The following is a 24068-nucleotide window of genomic DNA, read 5'->3' on the forward strand; positions in this document are numbered from 1 at the left end:
TGAGATAGACTGGCTCAGTAGCCCCAGAAAGTTAAGTGCTCAAACATAGCAGCATTTGTGAGGTTGGCACAGGACTGGGCAGTGTTTCACTCTGTTGTGCATGGGGTTGCTATGAGTCAGTACGGACTCAATGACACCTAACAACAACAACAACAAATCGATTCTGCTGGTTTCACAGGGCTGATTAGATTTACCTCGGATACAGGGGTCTATCGCTATATCCCTTTTTTCTGGTCTCCAGAAAGAAGTTTCTCCCTGAATACGTGTCTCTGAGAAGGGCAGGGATGGAGCACCCAGGAAGCAAAGTCAGCTCATGCTTACTTCTCCTCATTACTAATCTGTGCAGATGAATAAGTAAGCACCAGTAAATGCATGCTTACTTTGCTGACTGGGTCTTCCACTCTGGTCAGGAATTACAACTGAAAAGAGGATTTGATTCTGTAGGAAGTTACTGGGGGCGTTGGAAGAAACACAGATGCCAGCCAGACCTATAGGTGGAATCTTGAATATGTTGAAAGAATGTGAAATTATTCACTGCAGATGAGTTCACTGTTAATTGTTACTATGAAGTGTCATCAAGTCAGTTTCGATTCATAGCGTCCTGTGTAGGGTTTCTGAGACTGCAAATCTCTACCAGAGCAGACAGTCTCATTGTTCTGAAGAGCAACTGTTGGATTTGAACCACAACCTGCAGTTAGCAGTCCAAGGTTTAAACAGTGGCTTCCATTTTCAGTGGGTTATGTAATATAAATAAAAAGCAAAATTGTATGTTGTTGTGAAATGCCATCGAGTCAGTTCCAACTCATAGCGACCCCGCATAGGGCTTCTGTGGAGCAGCTGGTGGGTTTGAACCGCTGACCTTGCTGCAAGTTGGCAGTCCAGTACTTATCCTATAGATGAACATGTAAGCACAAATCAGCCAGCCCCTACCCTGACTATAGGGTCAGCTGACACTGGAGAGGGGTCTCAATGATGCAAACCCACCTCTAGGACTGACCTCACTCCGTGGTTATGTTCTTACTTTACCCAGCAGCTGCTAGAAGAGACAAGCAGCTAAATACCACTGACTCCTGGTATGGTGTTGTAGGGTAAGCACTGGACTGCTAAACGCAAGGTCAGGGGTTCAAACTCGTTGGATACCCTATACAGGGATGTTATGAGACAGAACCAACTCGATGGCACTTAACACACAAGTTTAGTAACAAGGAGCCCTGGCACTATCGTGGGTGTGAGTTAGGTTGCTAATTGCGAGGTCAGCAGTTCGAATCTATCAGCTGCTCCTCAGGAAGATGAGGCTTTCTGCTCCCGTAAAGGTTTATAGCCTAAGAATCCCTGTATGGGGTTGCCGTGAGTAGGAACTCACTCCATGGCACATAACAACATATAGAGAAAGAGAGATGCCGAGGGGCAGCGTGGGGGGGAGGAGCTAGCCCCGGCAGCATAGTGGTATCACATGACTGCTAACCACAAGGTCAGCAGTTTGAATCTAACAATCGCTCTGTGAGAAAAAGATAAGGTTTCTGCTCCTGAAAAAGATTTATACCCTCGGAACCCTATACAGGGTCGCTGTAAATCAGAACCGACTCAACAGCACATCACCATCACCACCATATATATATATAAAGTTGGTGTTAAATGTCATGGAGTCTGTTCCGATTCATAGACACCCTGTATAGGGTTTCAGAGGGACAACTGGTGGGTTTGAACTGCTGACCTTGTGGTTTGCAGTCCAGTGCTGAGCCTATAGCACCACACTGGGATATATATATATGTATATGTTGTATATTTTTTCTATTTATTTATATTGTGTATAATATATATATATATATTTGCTATTTATTTAAATTACATAACTCACTGAAAACCAAAACCACTGCAATACAGAGTCGCTATGGCTCAGAACTGACTCGACGGCACCTAACAACAATGATACACACACACACATCAGCACACCAGTATATATACTGTAAGATAAGCACTAGATGACTACCTGCAAAGTTGGCAGTTCAAACCCAATGAGTTGGAACAGACTCAATGGCACTTAACAACAACAATATACAAGGGAGCTTCAAATACACACACACACACACACACACTTGAGTATATAAATATTATAAACTCAGTATATACACACACATATTTATATTTACGAATTACCACTCATTAGGATGTAGACCCATTGTTCACCTAAAATCTTAAAATGCATTGCTAATGCAAAAAATTTTTTTAAATCTAGGGCACCACTTTCATGTGCTAGAAATGCATATTTGAAAACAAGACAGCTAGGTTGGTGGAGGTGTCTGCCCTCTGCACCTCAGCAGGATAGGAATCAATTCAGAGTAGCTCCTCCCACCGCACACAGAGAGGCCTGGGTGGCAAAAACAGTAAAGCATTCAGCTACTAAATGAAAGGTTGGAGGTTCAAAGTCACCCAGAGGCACTGAGGAATAAAGGTCTGGTGTCTTCTTCAAAAAGATGGCAGCCTGGAAAACCCAGCAAAGCAGTGTGCTCTGCTCACATGGGCGCCCTGAGTCAAAATCGGGTCCATGGCAACAGGCTTGGTTTGGGTGTTGTAGTTAATCACTTTCTGGGGCAAGTACCGTTCCTGTTTTCAGTTGCAGTCCTGGGCTCCTAACCACAAGGTCAGCCATTCAAACCACCATGAATCAGAACTAACTTAACAGTTCTTAACAATAACAACATTGAAGCAAAGTTTCCAAGAGATTTTTATAGCAGGCTGTCCAGAAGAAGAAAAAAAAGCCCAGTGTGATTCAGGCCAACGTGCCTACGTGTGTCTGTCTGTCTCTAAAAAGCATGTCCCCCGTGGTTCCTGTGGTCAACAGTAAAAGGGTGGAAGAAATGCTGGATTTGGAGATTATGATCAGAAGAATAATTAAAGGAAATTTTGACAAAGCCACACCAAGCCCCACTTGAACGTCACTTCCTGTTTCTCAGCCAGAGAGAGGAAAGGGGACAGTGATTAGCATCCTCCTCCCACCCCGAGGAGCCTTGTACAAATACTGGAGCCAGAAGTTGTATAGGAAGGATATAGATATTCCTTTTCCACTGGTGCCAGGAACTGCCCCCAGGGACAAGGCAGCTAGGGTTCAAAGAGAAAGGTAGGTTTGGAGAAAGCTGTGGAAATGTTTTTTTCCCTTTAACAAGGTCTCTAGAAAACCTCACAACCAAAGGTTTTCAGACTCTTCCTCCAACATTGTAGAAACCACAGTGCACATGGCCAAGTGCACATGGCCCTCACCCTCCTCAGCTTGTCTTTGTTAATGCCATTGAGTCGGTTCCAACCCACAGCAATCATGGATAGCTTTAACCATCAACCTTGCAGTGCAAACCGACTTTGCAGTCCAGCTCATTAACCCACAGCACCACACCAGGACTTCAAAATGTCAGGGAGCAGAAGTCTCATCTTTCATTTACAGCTCCTCTGGCTGTTTCGAACTGCTGACCTTGAGATTTGCAGCCTAACTCTCAACCACTAGGCTACCACACGTTCTCCTCGTCTGCTTACATCACTCCATTTTTTAAAACTTTTCATTGTGATGTGGGTAAAAGTTTACAGCGCAAATTGGTTTTCCACTCAACGATTCATGCGCATTTTGTTTTGTGATCTGGATTGCAGGGTCCACAATGGACCAGCGCTCTTCCACTTCCTCTCTGGGTTTCCCATTTCCATTCGTATCTTCCTATCTTCCTGCTTTCTGAGCTTTCTCTCTGGGCAAATACATACCTCCCTGATGTTACTGTTCACCTTATACTGTTGAAAGATGAGGCTTTCTACTCCCGTAAAGATTTACACCCTTGGAAACCCTGTACAGGGTCGCTATGGGTCGGAACCGACTCGACGGCACTTAACAACAACAACAACATATTGTTGTTGCTAAGTGCCGTCGAGTCGGTTCCAACTCGCAGCAACCCTATATGGGGTTTCTGAGGCTTTGAATCTTTGTGGGAGAAGAAAGGAAAGCCTCATCTTTCTCCCAAAGAATGGCTGGTGGGCTCGCTGACCTTGGGATTTGCAGTTCATAGCTTATGCTACAGAGTTACTACACTCCCTTACAGGTCTGTCTTTTGTTTGGCTGGGAGCTGAGACACACGCACGGCTTGACTCTGGTTCCAAGCCTGAAGGGGATTTAAGGGCCATGGTCTCAGAAGTTCCACAAGTCTCTACCAGAATGGTCTTTTGGATGATTTTGAGTTTGGGGCCACATTTTTCTCCCACTCTAGCCAGGATCCCTGCAGTGGTAGCCAGGCACCACCTGGTCCTTCAGATCACAGGGTTTATATCGTCCTTTAGACTAACTGCTTCCATATGTCTTTGATTTCCTTCACTCATGTTGACTCCAGACAGAGAGAGAGACGAAGCGTTAATCTCTCCCTTCTTACCAGCCGCGCTGTCCCTTCTCAGCCAGGGACCCGGCCTCAACCATAATCTGTAGTGATCTTTCTCAGAGTTTGAGCTGTCACCTTGTAAATCATAGTGACAGAGAGGACTGGACATAGGAATCTCCAAATAAAAACAACAAAACAAAATTATCTCCCCTTAGCCCAAGGAGACCAAGCCCACTTATAAATCCTTCTCCTATTCCATTTTGGGGGGAAACTCAGAAAGCCTATACAGGATTGCTGTCAGTTGAAACCAACTCAACAGCACTTAACAACAGCAAAAATTATGGTTCCGTGGTAGATTGTTCACCCTCTTTGGGTTTGATTCCTGGTCAGTGCACAGCCAACAACCATCTGCCAGTGGAACCTTATGGGCTGCTAGGATGCAGGGCTGGTCTCAGTGGGAGATTCAGCCCTTTTTTATTGAGAAAGACTAGGAAGAAAGTCCTGGCTATCTGCTTCCAAAAGTCAGCCAGTGAACACCCTGATCATAGGGTGATGCAGGAGCCAGGCAGCACTTCATTATGCTGTGTCTGGGGTCACCATGAGTTAAAGGCCAATTTAGTGGCAGCTGACAACAGCAATTCTATTTTTCAAGGTAAATCAGACTGGCTGCAGAGATGCATAGAGAACAGTCCATGGAAATGTCTCCAGAGCCACCGTACCCTAACCCGTTCTCTAGACACTCACATCTTGGGCAGGGCTGCAAACACCAACCTCCATGCACCAGGACAGGGTCAGCCATGGGTAACAGGAGCAGTGGGCGGGGACCTGGAGGACACCCCCTGTCTCTGGGAAAGTGACCTGTCCTATTAATAGGCGCTAGAAGCCTGTCTGCAATTTCAAGGCGGTCAGTCCAGCCTCCCAGCCCTGTCCTCAGTACCAGGTCCTGCAGCTCCCCACACTTGCTGCATCTTAGAAATACCTGGCCACCCCTCGGCTTGTCCCAACCTGTGCCCTCACCCTGGGTCACTCCAGGTGTCCTCAGTGGTCACCCCCTTTCCACCCACTCTCACACTGAATGAAGCCTTCCTTGGGGGCTTCCTAAAGCACATAACCAACCCACCAGCTGCTTAACACCCAGCTGGCACTCCACTGTCCAGATGGTAAGTGGCAGGGCACTGCTGATCCCTCCAAGGCCACCACCCACTGCCAACCAAGAATCCCAGCCTGCACTGCCCCAAGACGGTCTCCTTGGGGCTGTCCGTGGGCCCTGACAGAGCCCTAAGCCACCACCCCGTCCTCTGGCTTTTCCCTAGAAACCCCAAGTGAATCTTCCCCAAGCCTTACTTACCAGACCATGTGCCCTTAAGACAAGATCTGGAAGGATTACCACTGCCAGCCTGCCTGCAACCAGCCACTGGGTGAAGGTTGGTGAGGGAATGGGCGAGAAGTAGTTCTAACACCTACTATTTACTAAGGAGCTCTGGTAGCATAGTGGTTACGAATCAGGCTGCGAACTTCAAGATCAGCAGTTTGAAACTACCAGCTATTCCATGGGAGAAAGATGAGGCTTTCTGCTCCCGTAAAGATTTACAGCCTCGGAAACCCTGTACAGGGTCGCTATGAGTCAGAACCGACTCCACGGCACAGAATCCCCACCACTATTTACAAATATTGCAGGAGTCCCTGAGCAGTGCAACTGCATTCGGCAGGTAACAGAAAGGCTGGCAGCTCAAATCCATCCCAAAGAGGCTCAGAAGAAAGGTGTGGCAATCTATTTCAGAAAGGTCGCAGCTGACGGAGCACAGTTCCACTCCGGCACACATGGGGTCCTCATGAGTTGGAATGAACTCAAGGGCAACTAGTTTGGGATTTTTTTTTTTTTTTAATTACCATATATAATCATTCTTCCTGTCACCTCTCTCTTTACAACTGACAAGCTCAGGGAGTACCCCTCCCTCTTGAGACCTGGGACAGAGGGGCAAGGATACCTACACCTCCCATCTCTGGCCTCCTGTGATCTGGGTGGATTTGACTGCATTTCCTTTGAACTTCATAAAAACAACCATTCAAGTTTAGACGTTTCCCGTTTCTTCTCGCAGATTTTTCCATTCTGTGATGGTTCTTCTCCTCCTGTCCGCAGCACTCACCTTTCCTGTTACTTGCCCCAGGGGTCTACCAAGGCCAACCCCAGTTCCCTTCACACGGAAGCTGGCCACCCACCCAGCATCCAGCATCCATCTGGGAGGCCACCATGTTTATACCTTGTCACTCTGAAACTGACTGGGCCATCAGCAGGTGCCTGGCCCAGGTGGGTTATACAGAATCTCCCTCTCCAGAAACTGAGCTGAGGACCCCAGACGCTGGAAGCCAGACGAGGAGTATATTCCCAGACTCTGGGGGTTGAGAGCCCAATGCTTCCCTGGTTCCATGCCTTCCCATGCCTGACATTTGTTGTTATTAAGTGCAACCCTGGATAGGGTTTATCTGAGGAGCAGCCACCTAGGTAACTGCCAACCTTGTTGTTAGCTTATCCTACAGGCATTTGAGTTATGGTGTTGGAGGAGAATATTGGAAGTACCATGGGCTGCCAAAAGAACAAACAGATCTGTGTTGGAAGAAGTGCAGCCAGAGTGCTCCTTGGAGGCCAGGACAGTAAGACTTCGTCTCTCATACTTCAGACATATTGTCAGGAGGGACCAGTCACTGGAGAGGGATATCATGTTTGGTAAGGAGGAGGGTCCATGAAAAAGAGGAAGGCCCCCAGAGAGATGGGTTGGCAAAGTGGCAGCATCAACGGGCCCAAGCGTGGCAACAATGTGAGGTTAGCCCAGGACCAGGCAGTGTTTCGTTCTGTTGTGCATACGGTTGCTGAGTCGGTGCCAATTCAATGGCACCTGACAACAACAACAACAGGCAGATCATTCTTTGTAGTGGGGCTTGTCCCGCGATCCTCGGATCTGAAACAGCATCAAGTTCCTTGCCCACTAGATGATAGTAACAGCGCCTGCCCCGAGGACAACCTCAACTGTCTTTAGATGCAGCCAATGGCCTTTGAGGAACCAGACTTGCCCCCAGTCGACAACTGAAACTAACTCAAGCGGCTACTGGGTCATGTTTCCTCAACTACAAAATGGGGAAATCATTTCTACTTTGCAGGTCAACGTAAGCACGACATTAAATCACATGATTTAACACAATCACTTTTTATTTGATTGTGTTAACACATGTGCAACACAAAATTGGCCATTTTAACCATCTTCAAGTGTACAATTCAGTGACACTAATGGTGTGGCACTGCAGGATAAGCACTGGGCTGCTAACCGCAAGGTCAGCAGTTCAATCCCACCAGCCACTCCTCTGATAACTCTAAATAAGGTCGCTCTGAGTCGGAACCGACTCGACGACACTTAACAACAACAATAATTGCATTCACCGTGTAATAAAATAATTGTATTTATTCTGTTGCTGAGAACATGCACAGCTAAAAAGACACCAACGCATAGCAGAAGAAAGATAGAAGTAGCAAGAGACACAGGAGGCGGGAGGTGCAATAGACCAGTTAAAGTGAAGAGACGTAAATACTGTTAAATACTGTTGGTACACAGAAGGGATTGCAATAGTTGTAATGAAGCAAAGTAGATGATTTGTTCAATGTAAAATGATGCTCTGCTCTGTGAATCTACACTTGATTCACAATAAAAAGCTAAAAACTAAACAAAAAAGACACCAACGCACCAGGGACCATCAGTGACATGGATGAAAAGTCTCCAGGTCGGGCAGTCATCCTCATCTGTTTTTCCTGAGTTACTCCTCCCCCCCCTCCCCCGTTCCCATCAGCTCACTGCCTCCTATGGTTCCTATCTGGTCTTTCCAGTTGCTCTTATCAACTCCATACACTGTCAGAACATTTTCATCACCCCAAGTAGAAACTCTATGTCCATTAAACATAATTCCCCGCTCCCCAGCTCCCTGCTAACCACTCCTCTACGTCAAACTCCATGCAAGTGCCTACTGTGGACAGACCACATTGTGTTTATCCATTCCTCTGTGAATGGACACCTGGGTTGTTTCCACCTTTCAGCAATTATGAATCATGCTGTCGTGAGCGCTGCGTCTGTTCATGTGTCTGGGTCTCTGCTTTCAATTCTTTTGGGTAAACATACCTTGGATAAGTAAGCGCTAAGTGGAAGCTTGGAGGTTCAAACACTCTCAGAGACTGCACAGAATAAAGACCTGGTCACAGTTGCGATGACCCCTTGAGACTGGGTCAATCTGACCCATAGTGACCTAGTATTGCTGAGAAAACCCCATGGGGCAATTCTACTTCATCATGTGGGTTCCTTTTGACTCAAAATTGATTCAACACCACATATCAACAACTTTACACCTAAGTGTTCTTATCACATAGGAGCATGGTAGTTCCATACACTAAGCACTGTGCTGAGAACCACAGGGTCCGTGGTTCGAGCCTGCCAGCAGCTCCGCAGGAGAAAGATGAAGCTTTCTGCTCCTGCAAAGATTTAAAGCCTCAGAAACACTACACAGGGTCACTCTGAGTTTGAACTGACTCGACAGCACTTAATAACACTTCTTAATACAGAGTAGTAGTTAATTAAGTATGCTGGTGTGTAAGGGTGTCATCACAGGGTCTATATAATGACCACTATATATAAACGATGGGGTGACCTTTGGGGTACACACTGGAGTCAAGAGCTGGTGGTCTAGGATTTTGTCATTTCCCTCTTGGAAAGTTATTGAAAGTGCACAAAAGAAATTTAATACTTTCAACCTTCAGTTCAACTCCACCACAACTACTGACATCTTTAGATCTACTTCGTTGTTAGGTGTGTCGAGTCGGTTCTGACTCATAGTGACCCCATGCACAACAGAACGAACCCCGTGCCCTGTCCCGCACCATCCTCACAATCATTGTTAAGCTTGAGTCCATGACTGCTGCCACTGTGCCAATCCATCTCATTGGGGTGGTCTTCCTCTTTTTCATTGACCCTCTACTTTACCATGGGGCTGGTCCCTCATGATAAAAGGTCTAAAGTCTCTCCATCCTGGCTTCTAAGAAGCATTCTGGCTGTATTTCTGGAAGTCCATGGGACTTTTCATACTCTCCTGCACTACCATCATTTTTTTATGGTCTTCTTTATTCATTGTCCAGCTTTTACGTGTCTATGAGAAAGAACTTCTAGACAAGGTCTCCAATACCCTGGACACTTATTTCTTTCTGAGCAACCGTTGCTTGACTGTCCCTGCACCCTGGACCTGCCACCCACTGCCATTCAAATCAACTTATAAGCACCCTAGCAGACAAAGTAGAATTGCTCCAAAGGGCTCCTGAGGCTGCGGGCCTTCTGAAAGCAGACTGCCTCATCTTTCTCCTATGGAGTGGCCGGTAGGTTCGAACCACTGACCTTTTGATTATCAGAACAATGCTTAACCCACATGCCACCAGCACTCCTTCTTTGACCTCTGTTGTTGTTGTGATGAGCCGTAGAGTCGGTTCCGACTCATAGTGACCCTATAAAGGGTTTCCGAATCTGTAAATCTTTATGGGAGCAGAAAGCCTCATCTTTCTCCTATGGAACAGCTGGTAGTTTCAAACTGCTGTCCCTGGGGATAGCAGCCCGATTCATAACCACTACTAGGGGCCTCCAAATCCATGACCACAGACCTGGGGAGGAGTCTGAGACCCTCTCTCAAGCTGTTAACCTTCTAAAGTCAGTTCTAGAAGTCTGGCCTCAACCTCTAGACCTTCATGGGAGTTTTGGGGGTTTCTGGATTGGCTTGTCTTTTATATGATCCTTCCCATTTTCCCTGCTACCTACTGTTAGTCATGGTTCCCTTTTCTAAAGCAGATCATCACATAACACGATTGGATTTTCCCTTTCGTAAAACATCACAGCCTTTGCTCTGATGTGAAGTTCATCCACAAGGCACAGCCTTAGAAGCTCTGCACAACTTCTCTCCTGAAATGACCTCCCCCACGCTATGACAGGGTTTCTTTCTCAAAAGTTTCCCTGGGTGCCACTAACTGGTTAGCAGTTCAAACCTACCTGATCCATCTATAGTCGGTGTAAGGACCATTTATATTCCGTGTAAGTGTATGAATCTATCGCTATCATTGATGAATGCAGCCAGTGTTTCTGAGGAAGAAAGTCCTTCCCATCAGCTCCCAAAAAGATCACAGCCAAAAAAACCCTACGGGGCAGTCTGACTCTGTCGCATGGGGCGTCACCTGCTGTTATAGAGTAGAACTTGAAGACAACAGGTTTGAGGTTTTAATTAATTGGTTTTTCTCTCTTTGGATTTTTAATCCCAAAACATTGTCATTATTACAATGAGTAGCCCTGTCAACCCAGTGGGATAGAGAGCCCACCCACCCAGTGTCATGTTGATTCTGACTCACAGCAAGGAAACTGCCGTTAAGTGTCATTAAGTTGATTCTGACTCATAGAGAGACTATATAGGGTTTCTGAGGAGCAGCTGGTGGGTTTGAACCACCGACCTTATGGTTAGCAGTCCAGTGTTTATCCTGCAGCGCCTCACCAGCAACCCTGTGGTGGTTGTTATGTGCCGTGGAGTCGGTTCTGACTCAGTGACCCTGTATAGGGTTTCCAAGGCTGTAAAACTTTACAGGAGCAGAAAGCTTCATCTTTCTCCCGTGAAATGGATGGTAGTTTCAAACTGCTGACCTTGAGGTTAGCAGCCTGACTTGTAACCACTACGCTACCAGAGCTCCTTAGCAATCCTATTGTTGTTGCGATGTGCCATCGAGTCAGTTCCGACTCATAGTGACCCTGCACAGGGTTTCCGAGGCTGCAAATCTTTACGGGAGCAGAAAGACTCCTCTTTCTCCCACAGAACGGCTGGTAGTTTCAAACTGCTCACCTTGAGGTTAGTAGCTGGATTCGTAACCACTACGCTACCAGAGCTCCTTGTATTGGGTCTTAGGACAGGGTGAAACAGTTCTATATGGTTTCCATAGTTATAAATATTTACAGAAGCTGAATGCCACATCTTTCTCCCAAGGAGAGAGATGGGTTCGAACTGCCAAACTTTCAGTTTGCAGCCCGATGCTTAACCCACTGTGCTATGCCACCAGGGCTCCTCAGAATGTCCACAGTCTCCCTCAAATCTTGGCACAATCCCAGAATCACTGACAATTCTTTTTCCCTACCCTAGAAGGCCAGCCACCCCACTACCCCATCCTTACAGGGTCTCCATCTCAAAGTGCTTGAATCCCACCTACTCTCAGGAGCTCACCATCAACTTTCTAACAAAGAAGGAAGTGAAAGTGATGAGGCAGGAGCCCAGGGGCAGGACTGCTGGTGGGGGAACTCCTTCCGAGTACTTCCTGCTGGGCTCCCAGCTGTCACACACCCAGCATCAGTAGGCCACCCTCTGACCAAGGGCTGTCAGTATGTAAAACATCAATCCCATGAGCCACTTGGATAATGACGAGGGCATTGGGGTTGCTGCCAAGGCAATGGGGTTGCAGAAATACTGGCATCTCTCAGTTATTCAGAAACTCATCAAAGGTTCCCCTTAGCCTGCCCCATCCCCTCACCCCAGAAGCAGACGGCCAAGCATCAGCAACTGCATCTTCGCAAGCCAGGCCCTCCTGGGACTCAGGTTCCTGAATCTGGATCCTCCATTCCACCTGCTGCTCCAATTAGAGTCAGGCCTTCTGTTCATCTGAGGGACCCTGAGGGGTGCCAGGCACCCCAACCTTGAGAATGGTGTCAGGGGACCCCAAATTTACACATGAGAACCACAATAGGAATACCACTGTCTCCCTCCTTCTGCTGTTCTCACGTTCATTCTATTCCTCCCAAGGCATTTATAACAACCACTGTTCTTGGCACATTGAAAGGAAACCAGGCTAACCCTCGACTTTGTACGCACGCGCTACTTCACAACAGCAAGGATGTGACGCACCGAACTTTGAGTGTGCGCTCTTCATATTACAACATCAGTTGCTTTTGAGGAGATGACTCTGTGTGACCCCAGGTATGTCGGAGTACAATAATGCTCCGCTGGGTTTTGAAGGGCTGATGTTTCAGAAGTAAATCACCAGGACTTTCTTCCGGGGTGCCTTTCTGTTAGCAGCCAAGTGTGGTAACCATTAGCAGGACCCAGGGGCGTTATCTGTATTGTTGTTGTTGTTAAGTGTTCTCAAGTCAGTTCCAACCCATAGTGACCCTGTATAGGGTTTCCGAGGAGCAGAGCTGGTAAGCTTGAACCACCGACCTTGCAGCTCAAACCGACTGTGCAGTCCAGCACATTAACCCGCAGCGCCACACCAGGTACATTAATGCCATCAGTTGGTCTTCAGTTGCACTGCACTGCTTACATAAAAGGTCGGCAGTTCAAACGTACCAGGTAATACCACGGAAGTAAAGGCCTAGTGACCTGTTTCTGTTGAGACTACATCCAAGAAAACCCTGTAAAGGTTCCTGTAAAGCACACATGGAGTTACCATGACTCAGAATCAACTCAACAGCCATTAACAACACTACCAACAACAAATGCCATCTATAAAATGTATAAAAGTAGTCCAGAACATTCCATATCCTTTCCATTCTGTGATCTTTCTGACTCAGTTTCTTGTACTTGTTTGTTTCTATGGCTATCAACCCATCTCTGGGTGGTGTAAACAGTTAACATCATCACTGCTAACCAAACAGTTGAAGTTCCAGTCTACCCAGAGATGCCTCGGAAGAAATTTCTGAAAAATCAGCCCTTAAAATCCCTAAGGCGTACAGTGGGAGTCAACACGGGTCCAATTCCATAGCAACTGGTAAAGTGATTAGGTTCTCAAGTGTTAGGACTGAAAACATCCACCAATAATAAGGAGATTCCAACTCATAGCTGCCTGATACAACACTTTCTCAGATTATAAATCTTTACAGGAGCAAAGCAACAACCTCATTTTCTCTCCCACAGAGCGGCTGGTAGGTTTGAACTGCTGACCTTTTAAATAGCAGCCCAAAGCTTAATCCACTGTGCCACCAGAGCTCCCAGAGTAAGGCCTGCGGCTGCTAAATGCCCCTAATTCGGTTCCGACTCATAGCAACTCAATGCACAACAGAGCAAAACACTGCCCAGGGCTATGCCAACCTCGCACTTGTTATGTTTGAGTCTGTGGCTGCCACTCTGTCAATCCATCTCATTGGGGGGGGGGGGGGTCTTCCTCTTTTGCTGACCCTCCACTGTATCAAGCATAACGTCCTTCTCCAGGAACCAGTCCCTACTGTTCTTGAGATGAGGTCTCTCTATCTTCACTTCTAAGGAACATTCTGGCTGCATTTCTTCCAACACACAAATCTGTTCTTTTGGCAGCCCACAGCACTTTCAATATTCTCCTCCAACACCATAACTCAAAGGCATCAATTCTTCTACGGTCTTCCTTATTCACTGTCCAGCTTTCACATGCATGTGACGTTATTGAAAATACCAAGGCTTGGGTCAAGAGCACCTTAGTCGTCAAACTGGTATCTTTGCTCTTGAACACTTTAAAGAGGTCTTGTGCTTAACAGATTTGCTTAATACAATATGTCATTTGATTCCTTGATTGCTGCTTCCATGAGTGTTGACTGTCTTGACAACTTCAACCTTTTCTCCACTTACCATTATGTTATTTGTTGGTCCAGTGATGAGGAATTTTGTTTTCTTTACACTGAGGTGCAACCCGTACTGAAGGCTGTGGTCTTTGATCTTCATCAGTAAGTATTTTAAGTCTTCTTCACTTTCAGCAAGCAAGCTTGTATCATCTGCATATTGAAATTGTTAATGAGTCTTCCTCCAAAAATCTCACTGCCATGTTCTTCTTCATACAATCCAGCTTCTCAGCTGATTTGCTCAGCAAACAGATTGAGTAAGTATGGTGAAAGAATGCAACCCTGATACACACCTTTCATGATTTTAAACCATTCAGTATCCCCTTGTCCTGTTCTGTAAACAACTGCCTCTTGGCTATGTTCAGGTTCCTGTGAGCACAATGAAAGGTTCTGGAATTCCTATTCTTTGCAATGTTATCCATAGTTTGTTATGATCCACACAGTCAAAAGCCTTTGTATAGTCAATAAAATACAAGTAAACATCTTTCTGGTATTCTCTGCTTCCAGCCGGGATCCATCTGACGTCAGCAATGAGATCCCTAGTTCATATCCTCTTCTGATTCTGGTGTGAATTTCTGGAAGCTCCTTCAGAATGTTCTTTGAATTATCTTCAGCAAAAGTTCACTTGCATGTGAGTGCAAGGCTTGGAGGAGAGTAAACAATTTACCTGGAAATACCTGAAGATGACAAGGCCCTGCCCCCAGGGGGCTCTGGTGAATGGTCTTGTAAAAGCATTCCTGAAGAAAAACTTGCAGAGACACACACCTGTGGGGACAATACCTGTGCTACGTGCCCCTCTCAAGGTATACAAACCCCTGGGGGAAATGGGTGTGGAACACTGTCCCTTAGGTCACAGGTACAATGGTCCATGAATGTACTAGAACCCTCGCCGGGAGTAACTCAGGCACAGGCTGCTCATGGAAATCTCTCTCCATACCCTGAAGGCACTTTGGTGGTACAGTGGTTCAGCACTAGACTGCTAACTGAAAGATTGTTCTAAGAGTCCTGGAGTCACTTCTGACACTTAGCCACCTCTATAGGGCTTCCGAGGAGCCGCTGGTGGGTTTGAACTACCGTCCTTGTGGTTCAAAGTCCAGTGCTGACCCCACAGCACAAGAGCAGGAGTCCTACCTAAAAGGCAGGCAGTTTGAACCAACCAGCCACCCCACGGGAATAAGATCTGTCCATCTGCTACCGTGAAAACCTGTTGTTGTCATTCTGTTGTTAAGTACTGTAAAGTCGGTTCTGACTCACAGTAACCCTGTATAGGGTTTTTGCCCACCTTGTGGTCCAAACAGACCTGTGGTCCAATGCTTATCCTACAGCACTACCTTAGGACTCCGTCTTGGAAAACTCAATGGGGCAATCCCACCAGGAATTGACTCGTGGTTGCAAGTTTGCTTTATTTTCAAGGGACCCTTAATTCGACCTCCCCAACCTACCTCTTTGGAGTCTTGATGTGGCACTAGTGTTGAACTATATAGAGGTTAAACATTGGACTACCAACCTCAAGGTTGGCAGTTCAAACCCACTAGCCACTCCTGGGAAACCCTATACCCGGTCGCTGTGAGTCGGAAGCCACTCAAAGGCACTTAACCAACAACCAACAGCAACTTGCCTCTTCAGTCCCCCACCCCCAGCTCTCACCAGAGGAGAAGCTCACACTAGGCCCCAGGGGAAGAGCCTCCGGCCAAACAGCTCCAGAAAACTGCCCCAGAACAACAGGATGCTTGAAGCACAGATACTAGATTCCAGAAGTTTCTTCATCCCTCGCAATTTTAGAACCTTTCAAATGTTAAGGGGGTGGGGAGGAGGAGGGGGAGGGTGTACAGAATTCCTTTCTGAGAAGTGGAGTGCAAGCAAGACCCCAACCCCAGTCCTCCAGGCCTGAGATCTGGGCGCCCTGCCTCTCCTTCCTCCATCCCGGAGGACAGGGGGCTTTCTGGCTAGTCTCTGGGGCAGAGTTCCCTCACCACCAGAGGGTGCCCCGCACAGGACAAGTGTCCACTAAGTGGTTATCAGAGGAATGTCCACTAAGTGGTCATCAGAGGAATGCCCACACGACACAGCTGCTCAGACTTGGCCTGCAGGCGGGGCTGCCCGCGGACGGAATGAGCGATTTCAACCGATTGGTTCAAGGCCCACGCTGGGGGCAACAAGTGCCGGGTCACCGCGCTGGCCACCACCGCCTGCGGCCCGCTGCTGAGGGGCAGTCCACAGCCGGCCAGTCTGCTCAGGGCTCTGAGGCCCGGGGAGGAGCGAGGGCGCCAGGGTCAAAGCCTGTCCCGAAGGTCGCAGAACGGAGCGGGGGGAGCTCAGCCAGGCGCGGGGACGGCGGGAGCGCGGGGGCGCGCAGGGGACCCAGCGGGGCACTCACCCTCCTTGGCCCGCTTCCTCCGGGCCAGCGTGCCGCCCAGCTTGCCAAGGAACGACTCGTCCTTCTTCATCTTGTGCGGCCGCGGGGGCGGCGGGCGCAGCGACGGGGACGACATGGGCCGATGGGAGCCGCCTGGCCGTCGCCGCCCGCCCGCTCGCTCACTCACTCGCCCGCCCAGGGAGTGGCGGCCCGGAGGGCGCGGCCAGCAAAGCCGGCACAGGCACAGCCCCCGCCCCCCGGCGCCCGAGGTCGCCTGAGTCCCCGCGCTGGCTGGCCGCAGCCCCGGGGCGTCCCTCGGAGCCCGAGCCCGGGACGCACGCGGCGCGGCCACCACTTCCCACCAGTGTCCAGTGAGGGGTTCCTCTGGGAAGTGCAAGGAGGTGGGTTCCGATGGTGGTGCTGGGGACACAGACAAAGCCACAGGCCCCCATCTGGGTAGGACTGGAGCTGCCCCTTGGAAGCCCACGTTCATCAACTAAGGCAAATCCGTCATTTCATCTACGAAGCCTCTTCCAGGAACCGGGCCTGAAGCTCGGAGGGGAACCCCATGAGCAAGGAACTGTCCTTGAATCTGGGGGGTGATGCTGACAGAGAGGTGACCTCAGTACAGGGAACAAGGGCATGGAGAATTAGACCAGCTCCAAGAGAAGTCAGAATTCTTCCGGGAAGAGGTGACCACTTAGCCACAGGAAACAGCTGCTGGTCCCTGAGACCAGGCCTGGCAGAGCTAGCTGAGGGAAGGACAGATGTTCTGCAGACTGAGTCCAGGTCGGGTGTCTGCCTGACTCGTTCCTTGTCAGGAGCAAGCAGATGGCCACCAACTTTCTGGGCTCCAGTCTGCCTCCTCCATGTGTGTGGGTTCATGTATTTGTATCCAATCTGCTCTTTTTATAACACAGAAGTGATTCGATTTAGAACCCACCCAACTCATGAACATGAACATAATGAAGAAACCCCTGTTTCCAATCACATGCACATGCACAGGTGTGGAAATTAGAATTCCAACACATGTCTTGGGAGTTGGAGGGATGCTGGAGAGGAGGTCAGAATTCAACCCAAAGGACTCTGGTGAGAGATGAGGTGGGCTGCATTTAAGAGAGGAACTGACTTCTAGAGACCCTCCCAGGTGGAATAGACTTGTGTAAATGATACAAGCAGAGATCGGAAGTTTGGAAATGGATACTGGGTTAAGGTTGCCTTTCCATCTCAGAATCCCTAGAAGGTGCAAACCGTTAACATGCTTGGCTATTAACCAAAAGGTTGGCGGTTTAAGTCCACCCAGATGCACTTCAGAAGAAAGGTCTGACGATCTAATTCCAAACAATCAGCCATTGAAAACTCTGTGGAGCACATTTCTACTTTGACTCTTGGGGTCGCCAACAGTTATGTTGACTCAGCGCATCACTATTGTTTATGTTGTTCTAAAACTCTTAGCAGCCCCATCCAGAACCTTCTGAGGTGGGACGTTTCTACTTGAAAGGACAAGCAGACCAGCCTGGAACAGCTAGAGAAACAGAAGATACATCTTGAAAGAAAGATCAGCAGGAAAAATCAAAAACAAAACTGTCAGTCTCACTGGCTACTACGAGGACAAGCAAGTTGCTTGGTGGAGAGCCATCAAGTCCCTTCAGGACAACCCCCTTCCAAGACTGAAACTCAAAGGGAACACACGAATAGACATGTAAGCTTGCTGGTGACTGCGTTGGTCTACTGGGGAATGTCAATAATGAAGATATATGGGCTGAGCTTGACCATATTCCATAGACTCCCATTGACCTGGAGATGAGAGAGAGAAGAGGAAGGGCTGGTTGGTCCAAATTGTGGTGAGACCTGGGGACATCTGAGCCCATGGACAAGGACATAGCCACAGAGGGCTCGAGCTAAGAGTGAAGCATCCAGCTGATATGAAGTGAGGAGAGACGCACAAGAATGCTCAAACTTGCAGATAGTACCCATTTGACCTAGCTTTGATGAATTGAGTGTTTTTGTGTACGTTGCCCCCCTTGCAAAAAAAAAAAAAGGGGGAATGGAAGCAAATACTGTTGAATGATGATGCATGGAAGGAATTGTAATCATTGCAATGAAATAGTAAGTGTAAAACTGATGTTCTCCCATGTAAACTGTCGCTGAATTCGCAATAAAAATAATAATAAAAAAATATCTTAGCAATCCTACATACAGAACAAAACATTCCCAATCCTATGCTACCCTTACAATTGTTTATATTAGAACCCAGCCAATGCATCTCACTGGGGGTCTTCTTCTTTTACGCTGACCCTCTACCAAGCATAATGTCCCTCTCCAGGGACTAGTCCCTCCTGATAATGTGTCTGAAGTCTCCCCATTTTGACTGTCCACTCTCCAAGATGGATTTAGTCATTCTTTTGCCAGGCCATGATATATTTAATATTCTTTGCCAACACTGCGATTCAAAGGCATCATTAATTCTCCATCTTCCTTATTCATTGTCCAGCTTTTTACATGCGTATGAGGTGTTGCAAAGAACCTTCTTCACTTCTGTTCTCTGTGTAAGTGGCACCCAACCCCATCCCAAGCATGTCTGTCCCACTGTAATGGTGGATGACCCAAGAGAGAGCAGCGGGTATCTGGGGAACAAGTGTGGGAGTTAATTTCCCACTTGGGATTTTTTGAGGCATGTGACTACATTACACATTCTGAAATTAATCATTTATAATTAAATGTGGGTGTTTAATGAAACAAAGGAGTTAGCCAAGCAAACCCTGGCCCCGTATACTCTGCTTGGGATGTTTAGAGGATGCAGATGCAGCCTTGCCTCAGGAAGTCTGAGGTTCAGGAGGATGTAGAAGATGGACAGAGACAAAGCCATGCTGTGGGAGCAAAACAGAGGGGCGTCCAGCAGGCAGGAGGCAGGCCTCCACACCCCTGCCAGTGGACGGCATGTGTCTGGAGGGAGAGGAGGGCCTAGGTGCAGAGAAGGGCTTCACCAAGAAAGGGACCCTCGAGCTGGAACTGGGTAAGTGATGCCCTCAACCTCCCACTGTCCTCGACACAACCCCGAACCTAGAAACAGGCCTCACTAGGACACACACTGGGAAACATCAAGCAAGCCAAGGCCCTCACTTGACCCTGAATCATGGCAACCTCACGTGTTTCAGAGGAAAACAATCAAATTGTTTCCAATGATTGGTTTTTCAGCGGAAGAATTCCAGGCCATTCTTGCGAGGCAGCATTGAATATACTCGAACCACTGACCCCACCAACCTCTCGTAGGTGAACACAGCCATAGGGCCACCCGAGTGCTTCCCCAAAGACTCCGAGAGACACCAACAGGGAGAAGAAAATGGAACAGAGCCATCTTTATGGGGGGCAAGAACCAAAGGAAAGTCAGGGTTCAGAACACAACAGTCCAGAACATGTGGCAAGTGCCCAGTCAAGAACTGACCATTTGAAGATTTCATCAGTGGTCCAGGCCCCCACAACATTTACATATTTCCTTTAGCGTTTGTTAACCCACACACTGCAGAGAAGACTGAATCCTAGTTTGAAAACTGCCGTTACATCTTGAAAGAATGTATCCAGATGTTCCAGCCCTGACCATGGCCCTGTGCTCCCACCAGAATTAGCTACAGCCAAGTGCTACTTAATGGTAAAACAGGAGAGCAGGCTTCTGGGATTTTGAATAAGAATGGAATCATATTCTCAACAAAGCCATGGCACTTATTACTAAGAAAGCCCCTTGGAAAGAGTAACTTTGTGCCAAGTTCATCATCATTTCATTCCTTAGGATGAGTGACAGTTTTTACACCATCTCAGACTAAAATATCACATGCGTTTCTTCTAGTTCCCTTGTACCTCTTTGGATGAGGAATAGAATGATTTTTTTATTACTTTTTATTGTGATTTGCATTAAAGCTTGCAGAGCAAATTGGCTTTCCATTCAACAATTCATGCCCATTTTGATTTGTGGCATCGATTGTAATCCCTGTAATATAACAGCGCTCTGCCCACATCTCTGATTCCCGTTCCCATTCACCCCTTCTTTCCTATCCCTTCCCACCTTCTGAGATTTCTCCCTGCGTAAATGCTGCCCTATTGATTTCTGTGGTTGATTGTTCCAAAGCATACGTGTCCCTGATGTGATTGTTCATCTTATAGGCCTGTCTATTGTTTGGCTGAAAGTTGGGCCCCAGAGGTGGCTTAAAGGATGACTAAGGGCCACAGTTTAGGGAGTTCCTCCGGTCTCTATCAGACAAGTAAACCTGGTCTTTTTTACCAACTTTATTTTCATTTTGAGTTTTCTTCCACATATTTCTCCCTAGGATGATTTCTTTAAATTATTGTTAAATAATGTGACTTTTGTCTTAGATATCAAGAAGTCACTCAATGATTGTGTATTAATTTGCATTTTTTTTTTTTTTTTCGGAATTAGTGGGAAGGACAGTGATCTCAACCCCCTACCCCAACAACAACAACAACTTCCCCTCCGTTTTGGCTTGACTTCTAAAGAATCCACATAGCGTTCTCTGGAATGGTAGCATGACTTACTTACAAGTCAGAATGAAAATGAAGGGACTGTTGTCATCTGGAGGTAGATAACCAAGCCTTTCTTCGTAGTCTATCTTAATAATCTAGAAGCTTCGCTAAAACATGTTCTGCATCATAGCCTTGCAGACAGACGAGGGTTGATAACCTCTCATAACATCTCAGTTGCACATGAGATGCGTTAGCTGGGAATCGAACCTAGGTTTCCCACATGTAAGGCAAGAATTCTACCATTGAACCTCCACTGCCCGCCCCCACCTCACTTTACAGAGCAGCATATATCAGTATTAACTTGAAAGTCAGAAAGTGTTGGTTTTAAGTAAAGAGGGAGGATTTAACAAGAGGAGGGATATGAGCGTAGCCAGAGTCTTCAGCAGTTCAGTCTTCTGTGTCTTAGCATGCCACCCACGTACACCAGAACCTTTGCTCTGCATACATCTTACATTTGGAGAATAATTATGAAAATCAGATTACATGCAGCTGCCCCTATTAGAGAAAACCACTTTACTTGCTTTTGAACCGTAGCTTTCAAGGAGGCTAGTTCTTAATTGAGGACAAGGGAACGTGAAATTCACAAGCACGTGCTGCATCCCAGCCACATGCTCTGCCCCGTACATCCATGGTCTCCTTCCACCGCATCTTCCCCCCAAAAAGAGGGTGTTTTAGACAATGGAAACAGGTGGACCAGGACGTTTGAACAAACAGGAAAGTAGTTTCCTGTATATCACAGTATCCATACACAGATATTCTGTGAGCATAGGAAACCCAGTTTAGCATCAAGAAACGCTTCCACCCTCTTGTGGATTGTTAAGGGGTTCTGCTGGTCTAGTGGGTTACACACTGGGCTGTTACTGCTAAGTCAGCAGTTCAAACCCACCAGCTACTCCTCACTCCTTAGGAGAAAGCAGAGGCTGGCTACCTATAAAGATTTACAGTCTCAAAAACTGTACAGGGGTACTAGGAGCTTGAATCAACTCAACGGCAGTGGATTTGGACTTTTGGGTTAGAGTTGTTTGTGTTGTTGTAACGTGCCATCGAGTCAGTTCCAACTCAAAGCGACCTTGTATAGGGTTTCTGAGGAGCGGCTGGTGAACTTGAACTGCTGACCTTGCAGTGCAAACGACTTGGCAGTTCAGCGCATTAATCCACAGTGCCACACCTTGGGGTAGCTTTTGTTCATCTGCCCCAACAACTTCAGCGCAGGCAAGCCAAAACACACAGCCTTTCATGGTTGCCCTCAGTATCGTCTCCAAACCACGGTGACCTCACACACAATAGAACAAAATGTTACCCAGTGCTGCGTCATTTCCATCGGACCATTTCATCCATGGGGTTTTCAGAAGTAGACCAGGCCTTTTCTCCTAGGCTAGAAGCTCCATTGAAACCTGTTTAGCATCATAGCGACATGTAAGCTTCCACTGACAGATGGGTAAGAGCTGTGAGGGAGAGACATTTGCAGAAATGAAGCCCAGGTCTCCAGCATGGACGGTGAGAAATTCTACCAGCGCATCACTACAAACCCGCTGACAGCCTTCTTTTTTTCCCATATCCAAAGGCTTTATTGGTAAATGTGCTTTCAGAAAGGATCCTCATTATTCCATCACTTCCAAATCTCTGTAACGAAGAGCTGTGTCAAAGGGGAAGGGATTTAAAAAAAAAAAAGGGTGGGTGGGGAAGGGATTGCTGTTTCTCCACTCATATTCCTAGATCTCTCTGGTAGCGTAGTGGTTACGAATCGGGCTGCTAACCTCAAGGCCGGCAGTTCGAAACCACCAGAGGTTCTGCCGGAGAAAGATGAGGTGTTCTGCTCCCGTAAAGATTTACAACCTCAGAAACCCTGTGCAGGGTCACTATGAGTCGGAACCGACTCCACGGTACTTAACAACAACAACAAATTCATAGATCCAGTCATGATCACAAGACTTGTAATCAACCAGTTCCTCTGGCTTAAACCAGAGATGGATTGCTTTCTCAGTACTTTTTACTGAATCACTGCCATGAATGATGTTCCTGCCACTCTGAATACAGAAATCTCCACAAATGGTGTCTGACTTGTATCTCCACTGGATTAGTCTCCCCAAGCATCACTCCACCTGTCTTCACCACATTCAGCTCCTCCCAGACCACAGCCACATCTGGTCCTGAGTTCAGGAAAGAATGGGCAGTCAGTCCTTCAGGTCAGTGTTGTAATGTTGCTTCAGGTGGTCCTCGGAGGCCTTCATGAACTTCATGGCCACAAGGCGGAATCCTTTCTGCTCAAAGCACTTGATGATGTAACTCACCAGGCCGCACTGCACACCGTCCGGCATGATGGCAATGAAGGTGCGCTCAGTGTTGGCCATGGTCCCAGGTGCTGGCAGGAGAGCGGTCGGTGCTTGCATTTCTAGCGGAGCAGAGAGACATGCAGCGACCACCGGAGCTAGCAGCAGTGCACCTGCTAACAGCCTTTGAAGAAAAGTAATGAAGTAAAAGAACAGACTCATACTGAGCAGAAAAAAAGAACCAACTGCTCGTGCATACGGCAGCATGGTTGTATCTCAGAAACATTGCGCGGAGTGATGGAGGTCAGACAGACGCAAACAAGTCCAATTATTTGAAGTCCTAGACCAAGCAGCCTCTAGCGCACGTGAGACGGTGTGGACAGGATGTGGGATCAGGGAACCTTAGACGATGAGGCTGTTCCACATCTTGATCTGGATGCATGAGTAAAAAGCCTCAAACTCCCCACGAAAGATGTAAACCTGTCACTGCGTACCAGTTATTGTTGCTATTGTCATTGAATCTGTTCCAAGTCACAATGACACCATGTGACAGGGTTGTCATAGCTGTTGCTAAGTGCCATCAAGTTAGTTCCAACCCATAGCAACCCTGATGTACAACAGAACAAAACACCACCCAGTCCTGCGCCCGCCTCACAATTGCTGCTATGCTTGGGCCTGTTTTTACTGCCCCTGTGCTAATCTGTCTTATTGGGGGGGGGGGTCTTCCTCTTGGTCTCTGTCCCCCCCACTTTACCAAGCATAATGTCCTTCTCCAAGGACTGGTCCCTCCTAAAAAATAAGGAAGACCATAAAAGAATTGATGCTTTTGAGTTATGGTGTTGGAGGAGAATATTGAAAGCGCCATGGACTGCCTAAAGAACCAATAGATCCATTTTGGAAGAAGTGCAGCCAGAGTGCTCCTTGGAGG

General features: G+C 47.4%; 1 protein-coding gene and 1 pseudogene across 1 annotated transcript in view; both read right to left on the reverse strand.

Moving 5' to 3' along the window:
• The window catches only part of PARVB (parvin, beta), a 179319-nt gene extending 162849 nt beyond the window's left edge, over positions 1-16470 (reverse strand). The window contains exon 1 of the mRNA XM_006866841.1: positions 16356-16470. Within this exon, the coding sequence (XP_006866903.1) occupies positions 16356-16470 (115 nt within the window). The remainder of the gene's footprint in view (positions 1-16355) is intronic.
• A 47-nt stretch (positions 16471-16517) lies between these two features.
• Positions 16518-23221, reverse strand: LOC102811779 (annotated as a pseudogene).
• Between the last annotated feature and the right edge of the window lie 847 nt (positions 23222-24068).

The sequence above is a fragment of the Chrysochloris asiatica genome, unplaced genomic scaffold (genome assembly GCF_000296735.1).
Source record: "Chrysochloris asiatica unplaced genomic scaffold, ChrAsi1.0 scaffold00097, whole genome shotgun sequence".
Taxonomy (NCBI): domain Eukaryota; kingdom Metazoa; phylum Chordata; class Mammalia; order Afrosoricida; family Chrysochloridae; genus Chrysochloris; species Chrysochloris asiatica.